At 39.9% G+C, this 10,575-nt stretch overlaps 1 protein-coding gene across 4 annotated transcripts in view; it reads right to left on the bottom strand.

The window, feature by feature from the left end:
* Positions 1-278: 278 nt before the first annotated feature.
* CFI (complement factor I) overlaps positions 279-10,575 on the bottom strand; it is a 77,405-nt gene continuing 67,108 nt past the window's right edge. For all 4 annotated transcript variants that reach the window (XM_045470489.1, XM_045470488.1, XM_045470476.1 and 1 more), the window contains 5 exons: positions 9,099-9,202; positions 8,827-8,930; positions 5,814-6,091; positions 2,275-2,379; positions 279-681 (listed from right to left, as the gene is read on the bottom strand). In XM_045470489.1, coding sequence (XP_045326445.1) covers positions 464-681; positions 2,275-2,379; positions 5,814-6,091; positions 8,827-8,930; positions 9,099-9,202 — 809 coding nt within the window. In that variant the 3' untranslated portion in view covers positions 279-463. The remainder of the gene's footprint in view (positions 682-2,274; positions 2,380-5,813; positions 6,092-8,826; positions 8,931-9,098; positions 9,203-10,575) is intronic.

Genomic DNA, 10,575 nt, shown 5'->3' with positions numbered 1-10,575 from the left:
GTTATTTCTCTGAGACAAGTACTTTGCAACCATTTTACTTTAGTATGTGTCTCCATTTTCTCAGAATTCTAGTTTCCATTTTAAAGGTAGAAAATGAGACACAAAGAAGATCATGAATTGCCCAGGGTCAAGTAATTAGTAGGTGGTAGACTTGGGGTTTGAATACAGGCTTATGTGAATCAAGTATCATGCAACTAGCAAAACCTTTAGTATAGCCAATATACCATTCCTGTATGAAAAGATAATTTAATCACATTTTCTAATAAACAAAACATGTATGCTCGACTAAAATATTTATTTGATAATTTACAGCAAAGTTCTAATATGGCTTTTTTAGAGATCTTTAAAAATATCCAATAAAATGTGCTTTATTATTTTTTTCCCTAGAGAAGTACTAATCATGTAGTATCATTTCAATCAAAATCCAACTCCCAAGAGGAAAAGAGCAGAAGAGATCACAATTTCATATGTTGTACTGAGAAATAAGAGACCTTCCTACATGATAGCTAATCCAGTCAAAATAATTGGCCACTTTAGTGTAAACACCAGGGAACTCTGGTTTTCCGCAGTTTTCACCCCAACTCACAACACCCCAAACATAAGTCACATTGTTGATATCTTGACAGACTAAGGGGCCTCCAGAGTCCCCTTTACAGGCATCGATGGAACCGTCATCTGTACCTGGAAAAGACAAAGGGAAAAGAAAATCACACATGTACTTCCATTTGCTGAGGCCACCATGCCGACTTCCTGTCTCCTCCACCAATGCGTGTACCAACTTTGGCTCTCTTACACTTTCCTAACACGAAATAACACATAATCTCTTACAGGTCCCTACTGGGCGCATACAGTTGTATACTTTGTCTTCTGCTCATTGTGCAAATTTAGTGAGTGTTTCCCTTGCTTCCTCTATTTTATGCAAATTTATACTCTGATGAGATTGCAATCTGAAAGTGGCATCCAAGGCTGATTGGGAAAATAATAGGAATACTTAGTGCTTATTGAGTGCTTAGTATGTATTAGCCATTCATTGGTTTAATCCTAAACAATAACCCTATGAGGCAAGTATTATTATCCCTATTTTAAGATGAGACAAATAAGGCACAGAGAGGTTAACTAATTCGTCCAAGGCCATACAGTTAATAAGTGGCAAGAGGTTGGACTTGAAATCAGGCACCCAGACCTCAGAGCTTTTCCCCTTAATTGTGTTAATTGTCTTCCAACAGGTTTTGTGAAATTCTCCCCTTTTGTCCTCTGGAATTCCGAACTCCATTTAAGAAGGGAGGGAGGGCATAGGGAATGGTCTGTTTATTTTCTTCTCACTCTTAGGACTTTCTAAGGTTTTTAGGTCAGTGATCCAAAAAGTTACAGGATGTCAATAACTTTGCATTTTTCTGTAATACACTATTTATAAATGGTTTTAATAAAGCATCCTAGGGGTGCCTGGGTGGCTCAGACAGTTGAGTGTCTGACTCTTGGTTTTGGCTGAGGTCATGATCCCTGGGTTGTAGGATCGAGCCCTGTGTCCAGCTCTGCTCTACGTATGGAGCCTGTTTAATAATCACTCTCCCTCCCTCTGCTCCTCTCCCCAGCTTGCGCATGTTCCCTCTCTCTCTCTCTCTCAAATAAAAAAATTAAAAAGCATCCTAAATGCATTGCCCTGCCTGGTTCCCTGCCCTTGGGTCACCACCAAAGTAGGAACTGTTGTAGCTGTGTTAGGTAGGGGTACTAGCAACACTATGATATTAAAGAAGACACTGGCAGGTCTCATAAGAAGTGCAATGGGATTTCTGAGGAGGGAGAATTTACTTCCAACTGGACCCATTTGAAATGAGATAACTCAGACTTTTATGTAGAAGAAGTTTGGGTTTGGATCCTGGACATATCGCTTCTTGTCTGTAAGACTTCGGGCAAGTTTTATACCTGCTCTGCATCTCAGTTTCCCATTTACTAAGATCCCTAATTTTGCAGATGAGGAAACTTGCTCAAGGTCACATGAGTAGTAATTGGTAAAAACTGAGATATAAACCCAGGCAGTCTGGATGCAGAGTCTGTGCTCTTAGTTACCTTGCTATACTGCTGTATGATAGCATAAGGAAGATTTTTCTTCTTAGTTTAGCATGAGGGAACTTGAACTAACAGGGAGGGAAGCAACAGCCAGAAGGTCCAATTGAAGGGTCCAGGGCCCAGAGCAAGGGTGCAGATTTGGTGAGGAGGAGAGATGGTTGGTAGAGGGTATACGTACACATCTTAGAGAAACCACTTAGTGCTTACCTGCACATTCCATTTTTTTTTCAAAGTAGCGACCCGGGTAAAACTTGGAGCAGTTGTCTATTAGCTTAACTTCACCCCACTGAAGTGAATAGACTTTTTGGTTATCTAAGCATAGTGAGAGAACAAACAGACATTTACAAGTCACAAATGAGGAATACCAATAAATACTTATTCTCATAACTTAGTGAACCATGAGGAATGTAGACGATTATATACATATTCCCTAATACATTATAGACTTCTGAGATAGTTCATTAGCATATTTAATCACACACTGCTCAGATGTCCAGTTTTTACAACTGTCTTTCTAAAAATAATAAGGGGTTGGGGCACCTGGTGGCTCAGTCGGTTGAGCGTCAGACTTTGGCTCAGGTCTTGATCTCACAGCATGGGTTTGATCCCATCGGGCTTTGTGCTGACAGTGGGGAGCCTGCTTCAGATACTCTGTCTCCCTCTCTCTTTCTGACCCCCCCCCACCCCTGTTCATGCTCTGTCTCTCAAAAATAAACATTAAAAATAAAAATAAAGATAGTTAAGGGGCATTACAGAACACATGCCCTAAGTCATACTCATTAATAAAGACCTGAGATGAAGAAGGTATACTCCTTCGCATCTGATTGCTGAGTCTAGTGGGGGAGCTGGGTAGGAGTCAGTGATCAGCATTTTCTAACATAAATAGCTCCTATCGTTTTACAGTCCTGCATTTCCTTGAAAGTGCTTCTTAGAGTGAGAACATCTTTTTAATGTAAGGAGTTAAATGAAGAAAATATATATGAAGTTATCAGTGTGTATGTGTTTTTATGTGTCTAAGGAACTCCATCTCCTAAGTGATTTGAAAGAGAGTCTAGGATTTCCTTTTCATTTAAGTTAGAGATTTGGGACTTGAAAATTTTTCATCCACAGAAAGAGAAGTGGCAGGCACTGTTGCTTATTGACAGTCCAGGGAAGATGAGGAAAACGTTAAGAATACAGGGTGAGATGTCTCTGGTATAAGGAGTGAATCTTTGCCCCATCTCTCCTCCCCCTTTTCCCCAGCTTTCAGCAAATGTTATGCTCTAGGAAGGCAGGGACTAGGCCTGATTCACTAAATGCTATGCCAGCACCCAGCCTCATGCTAGCACAAAGTAGCTGCTTAATAAATATATATGTAATTCATTAATCCATGAACTCAGTAATTCAATTACACTAAACATCTTATGCCAAATGACATACCCCCTCAGTTAATCTATAAGCTATCGGGAGACAGAGACTTCTGGCTAATCCTGAGAGGACACCTCCACGGATCCTAGCACTGTAGTGAGCACACTGTAGTTAACTGTAAAACTAATATTCTTCTCTTCTGGGAAGCGGGGGAAGACAAAACTCCACCAAAGTATATGGCAAATTAGGAAGGAGTTTCTTCTTTTCTCCTTGAAGTCCTACCTAAAAGGTAATTTTACGATGCTACCTTCTTCAGGTTAAGAGCTTTTTTTTTTTTTTAATTAGTAATTTATTATTTCCTCTAACTCAGGAGAAGCCTTTAAAAAACTGGGAACTCCTGTACTATGTGAACAGTTTTTAATGGCTCAGGAGAGTGTTTCCTTCCCTGAGCTCTTGTGTTGTATACTTTGTGAGGCACCTGTCCCATTCTGCTGTCTGATGGTGACATTCATATCTGATGCCTCCTCTGGACTGCAAGTCCCTTGAGAACCGGTCTTTGTCTTTCAATCTTCCAGCCTCTGCACTCTTTGATGACTGTGTCCATATTTTTCATCAGTGAAATCCTAGCATATGCTAATAAACACAGGATAGTTATTAGATGATATCATGGGATCACTTTCATTTTATTGGGTATGAATGGTGTTGTGTTTTTGTTTTATTTTTGTTTTTTTAAGTCCTTACCTGGTAAAGATATCTACTGGAATATTCGTGGGTGAAATTACATGATATCTGGGTTTGATTTAATATGCTCCAGGAAAAAATGAATGTGTTGGCGGTGGGGGGGGGGGGTTGGGGGGGTGGGGAGGAGAGGAAATATGTTTAATAGCTCCCAATTGTCCTTCAGATGTATCCTCCACCCTTCAGTGTCCTGCCCCCTGCCCAAAGAGGCTGACCTGGAGGGAATGCCTCAATAGGAACCCCTTAGCCTCTGGTTTCCAACATAAAACCCCAGCACAAGGAAGAGAGGGTAAGAAGAGAGGATAGCGATATTGGGGCTGGCTGTAACCTTTAATCCAAAGTCATTGCTTCTCTCAAGGCACCCTGGTCTACCTGAAGCTCTTTCTCTTGGTAACTTCTCCTTCCTCTCATGTCTTCAGATCTAAGAGAGGCTGTTCTGGTACTGTTAGTCCTGGGTTCCTGCATAGACCTTGTAATTCCTCAACCCCCTACCCACATCCTTGTAATTAACCACTTTACAAATAACCCTTCCTAATTATCCTATTGGGATTGTGACTGATGCAGAGAGCTAAAACAAGAACCGTTGAGTGTTGGTAACTGGAAACTGGGTGATGGATGAGTAAGTAGATTTATAATACTTTTATCTCTGCTCCTGTGTATATTTGTAAACATAGACGATAAAAAAAATTTTTTTTAAACAAACGTAAGGACATAATGCCTTCTGGATAAATTAATTACTAACAAAATTTAGTCTTGCATATTCAACCATATGACGCATTTGGGTCAATTTATACGTATTTTTTATACTTTTCAATGTGGCAATTATAAAGAATGTGCTAGAGTATAAGTCTGTAAGACCAGTGTTGTGAAGTTATTTACAAAGAAAATGTAGGAGGTCAAAAGGAAGCTAAATTTCAAATTTAACCCTTCAAGACAAAGGGAAAAGCATTGACTAATTTTAATCAAACTTCAAATTTAGTCAATTTTTCTAATAAATTGTCCCCACATGTCTACAATCTACATCTCTTATTCATACAAACGTCCACCTCAAGTCTTCTTAGAAGCCTAAGGAATAATTCTTTATGTTTTCTTCCTCTTTGCAGGATGTGACTGTGGGGGCAGGGGGCAAGGAGAATGGGGGGGTGGAGGAGAGAACAGATTAAAGACTTACCTATACTGTGACTCTTCCCTTGAAAACCATTTTATCTTTCATCCATGTCTCTCTAACAAATCCAGAAAGTCCATGCTACATACGTCCCCCTGTCACTCTACTTTTTTTTCTTTGTAAATGGTTACCCCTCAACATATGCTTCAAGATCACACAGTGTAGGTATCCTTTGAAACTCTGGATCAGGATCAGCTACATAATTTTCAGGGCCCAGTGAAAAATAAAAACGTGAGGTGGGGGCCTCTGCAAAAATTAGTAAGAATTTCATGATAATGACAGCAGAGCATTACACTAAGCATGGGGCCCTATGGAGCCTGGGGTACTGGGCAACTGCACGGGTCTCATGCTCATGAAGCCAGTCCTGCCTGAATGCTCTTTTTCCTGGATTTGAGGCTATGTTTCTCTCTTTGTACTAGGAGATTAGCTCCTATCCATTTATATTCTCATTTATTCCAGCCCCTGGATTCTGATTAACAAATTTTAAAGCATGTACCTTTTTCTCGGCCCCAGCCAGAAATAATGCATCTGTCATTAGGTTGGAATAGATATGGAGACCAGGGGACACAGGCAGGGACAGAATTAGGCAGCACACATTCTTTTCTGTTTGAGTGTTTTTTCATTTCAATCAAAGCTATGTCATTTTCATAGCTGCTTCCATTGTAGTTTTCATGGATAATAATTTTATTTGCTAGCTGAACAACTAGCTCTTCCTCAGGTCTTAACAGATGTAGAAATGATGTCCATATTTGGTAATGGTGAGCTTTACTGACACTATAACGGAAAGGAAAAGTGAGATAAGATATATTTATATTGAGAAAAAAAAACAATTATAAACATGAACATCTGATGTTTCATCTTTATATTCTCCCTTTTAAAGGACTTTCTTCCTTTTCTCAGATTTTTTAATCGTGAAGCGGTTTGCTGTCGTGAAGCGATTTGATTAAATTTATGGGATACAATTAAAGTCAGTGGGTAAATGAAGAGAGGAATAAGCAATCCATCTAAGTGGTCAATATCAGGGACATACAGAACTCACTAATAACCAGAGATGACTAGAAGTGGAATGAATTGGCTGCCTCTGGAGTGAGAGCACCATCACTGAAGGTGTTCAAGCAGAGACTAGAAAGCATGTAGCCATGGGGAAATGGGGAATCAGGACACACATCATTACTCGCTACCCCAGAGGTTCTCAGGGTGAAGACCACAGCAGTCACTATCCTGACATTTAAGATTGACTTCATCCTAATACTGCATCTTATTTATTTGCTCACAAGTCTTTCTTCCTGTTGGACTGTGCCACCTTAAGTCAAAGATGGGGTCTAATTCATCTATGGATAGATGCCTGCATCTAGCATTGTGCCTGGAATATATTAGCTGTTTTAAAATTCAGTTGAAATGGTAAATGAGCTAAATATTGTCTCTTCTTCTGCCTCACTTAATTTGCACACCAATTTTTACCTCATGGTTTCCAACAAATTGGCATTTACCATCATTTTCAAATTGGCATTACCATCACCTAACAGTTAAACTGTGATGTTTCAGGAGCTAATGAGGTATTCAGGATTTCCAAGAATGGTGTGCTTCATATAAATTTTGGTTGTTTTTAAGGACCAGAGGTCCTGAATACTGTTTAAAGGTTAACCCTATTTATTCATTCAATTTACTCAACAAATACTTATAGTGTATACCCATAATAGTCAATACATGACTATTGCCAGGCACTGTGCTAGCCACTGGGCTACAGAAATGAGCAAAATCAGAAATAGTTTCTGCCTTCATGGAGCTCAGGAGCTAGATGCAGTATTAAATGGATAATGACAATAATGAGGATATGATTCTACCATGTAAAGTGAGAGGAATCAACAGCACATGGGTTCTGAGAACTTATCAAGATGGCTTTGACTTAAGGGAGTCTGGAAAGATTCTCTGAGGAAGAGAAGATGGGGCTGAGATCTGAATAAAGAGCAGCACTGACTAGATAAACAGGGTAGGAAAGATCATTGCAGGCATGAGAAGTAACACATGAAGGTCTCTTTGCAGCAGGGAGCAAGGTGAACTTGAGTAGCTGAACAAAGTCCAAAACAGGGAGAGCAGACAGCAAGAGTTGAAGCTGTGGGGCAAGATGAAATTGGTGAAGGTAAGTAGGGATCAGATCATATGGAGCCTAATGGGCCGTATTAAAAACATCATTTAGAGACACTCAGGTGGCTCAGTCGGTTAAGTGTCCGACTCTTGATTTTGGCTCAGGTCATTATCTCGTACTTTGTGGGTTTGAGCCCCGTGTCGGGCTTTGTGCTGACAGTGTGGGGCAGGCTTGGGATTCTCTCCCTCCCTCTCTCTCTCTGCCGCTCCCCGCTCATGCTCTCTCTCTCTCAAAATAAATAACTAAAAAAAAACCCAACAACATCATTTAGATACTCTAGCAACAAATGAGCCTGGCAAAGCAAGTGTCTGACATTTTCATCATCTCTTAAGGGAGAAGTGGACCAAGTTATATAACTTGTCAGTCTCAGTCTACTAACCTACAAAATATTTACCTCTTAGGGCTGTTAAGAATATTAAAACAAGACAACATATGTGAAAGTGCACATACATTATCTAATCTGTAAGAGGTGCTCAATAAATGATGCCTCATTCATTCTAAAGATGAGAACTGAGGCTGGAATCCCAAACTCTGCCCTCCTCCTTGCTGATCTTGACTCGTTATCAATACCTTTTTGGTACTGCCCTTCAGCCACTGGTATGGACTGGATTGTGTTCCCCTAAAATTCATAGGTTGAAGATCTAACCCGCATCATAACTATATTTGGAGATATAGTCTTTAAAGAGGTAATTAAGTTTAAAAAAGGTCATAAGTGGAGCTCTACTCCCATATGATTGATTGGCCTCTTTATGAGAATAAGAAGAGACATCAGTGATGCACGCAGGTACAAAGCAAGCAAGTCGGGGCTGGAGCGGCATGTGAGACAATTAGTACCGAGCTTTGAACATCTTCACTGTCTGGAACACGTATCAAAGACACTTAAGAGGACATGGAAGGTGAAACAATGCTTTGTGTATTTGAAGTCTTTAAATGCATGCAGCTCTTTAAACAACATCTTCATTGAGGTGAGACCAGAGAAAATGCCAGGCTACTATCATTTTTTTATACACTTTTCAGTCATACACTCTTCTCAACAGTTTGGTCCTAACTCTACAAAACGTAGGTACTATCTATTTGCTTTCCCTATTTGCTTCCCATCATGCAAATGTGCTAAGTGACACAACTTGGAACCTATGGGTTTGATCTGACCTTGCCATCTGGAATCAATAATTTGGTCTGGGGGGAAGAACTCAGTAGCTTCTGGGGGGATGGCCTCTGGGGTTCCTATCATGAATATTGTAGGAGATTTAGCTGTTAATAGAGTGGAATTTGTCACATGGTTTTATTTGTCATCTGCCATAATCTCTATTACCCATTTTTATTATTTCAAGGAATCCAAAATCTTATTGGAGACATTTTTTACCTGACACAGTGTGCAGCAGTTAGAATCCAACAGCCTCCAATATAAATTCCTCCACAGTTGATTTTCTCATTATCCTTAATTGCCACCTGCCACGGGAAGTCTCCCTGTAGAAGACATTGGTGTGGTCACTGCCATTCTACCAGACGGTGGTACAGACAGGAGACCCTAAGATGCGTCCATTGCAAGAATCCCAGTCTCTTATCATTACATATCCTCCCCACCCACTTTTAGTTTCTCAAACTTGGACTGCTCCTGGGAAGTCATAGGTTTACCACTTCTGCTGGCTTTCCTCCGACAACTCGTTTCCTTCGAGTGGGCTGGATGGGTTTAACTCCACAGGATAGTTTAGGGAGAAGTGACTTTATCCGTTTTCTTTCTTCAAGAAAGGAAGAGATTGTATCATTATGATTTTGAACCCATTACTTCTTGATGATCTATGCCACAAAAACAGCAGAGTCACAGCTAAAATAAAACAGTCTGAATTGATTCATAAATTATTTTGGATGGTAAGTGGTACTATTTACCTTGTTTAAAAATTCTGGCTTAATACGAGAACTGGCTTGATTCTCTGAAGTTCTGCTTAAAGACACACTAGGGGCAGAAAGAGGCTAGCTGTGGGGGTTAAATATTTACCAGTCCCTGGCAGATAAAAAATGTCACATGGCCAGGCATACTCAGGACGAGGGTCTCATTCAGAAATCATCAGAATGAGATGATAACACGGGCACCTATATCTTCTCACTTTCATAGTTTTTACTTTTTAGTGGCTGTTCATATGGAATTCTTTTCAATAATATTAACGTTAATGATGTTAACATTTGAGTACTTTCTATGTGTCAGTCCCCATGCTAAATACTTTGTATATAGTTTATCTCATCTAATCATCACATTAACCCTGAGAGGTAATGTGCCAGGGACCCATGGAAAATTCAGGATCAGTGGGCTAAAGGGTGTTTTTTAGTCACTTGACATGCGATGATATTTCCTTTCTCTGTGAGTGTTTAGATGTGGCATACTTGTCACAGAGAACATGGCAGAGAAAGACTTAAGATGTGAATTGGCAAAAGAATTCATGAAAAAGAAGAAGGTAAAAATATAAGAGGTTTTCCTTATTCTTTCTATATATTTTACCACATCACAAAAATTTTTACAAACTTCCTTCTTAGCCCCAAATGAGAAAATTAATATCACTGTCAGTTACTTTGAGCATATAAGAAGGAGGTAGGTCCTTACGGGAGAGAAGTTGTGAGTGAATCTGGGTAGATTTGTTTTTTGTTTTTTTTGTTTCTTCTTTTTCATTTTGTTTTTTTTTTTTTTTTTGGTCCCACCCGTTCTAAGAACAAGGTTGGGGGAAGAGTGTGATGCTAAGATTTTAAATTTCTTTTTGGACCTTTAAAAAGAGAGAGACCTCCTCTAATGAGGACTATGGAAGCAGCTTGGGTACTATCTGAAAACTGATGCTATCTTGCGTAGAAAATAAAGGGCCTTTGTGGAAAATCTCTTCAGACTGATACCTATATCTTTACGATCTAGGGGTGCCTGGGTGGCTCAGTCGGTTAAGTGTCCTACTTCAGCTCAGGTCATGATCTCACGGTCCGTGGGTTTGAGCCCCGCCTCGGACTCTGTGCTGACAGCTCAGAGCCTGGAGCCTGTTTCAGATTCTGTGTCTCCCTCTTTCTCTGACCCTCCCTGTTCATGCTCTCTCTCTGTCTCAAAAATAAATAAATGTTAAAAAAAAAATTAAAAAAA

Source organism: Leopardus geoffroyi, chromosome B1, assembly GCF_018350155.1.
Source record: "Leopardus geoffroyi isolate Oge1 chromosome B1, O.geoffroyi_Oge1_pat1.0, whole genome shotgun sequence".
In the NCBI taxonomy this organism is placed as follows: Eukaryota; Metazoa; Chordata; class Mammalia; order Carnivora; family Felidae; genus Leopardus; species Leopardus geoffroyi.
This window is presented reverse-complemented; position numbering and strand designations above follow the sequence as displayed.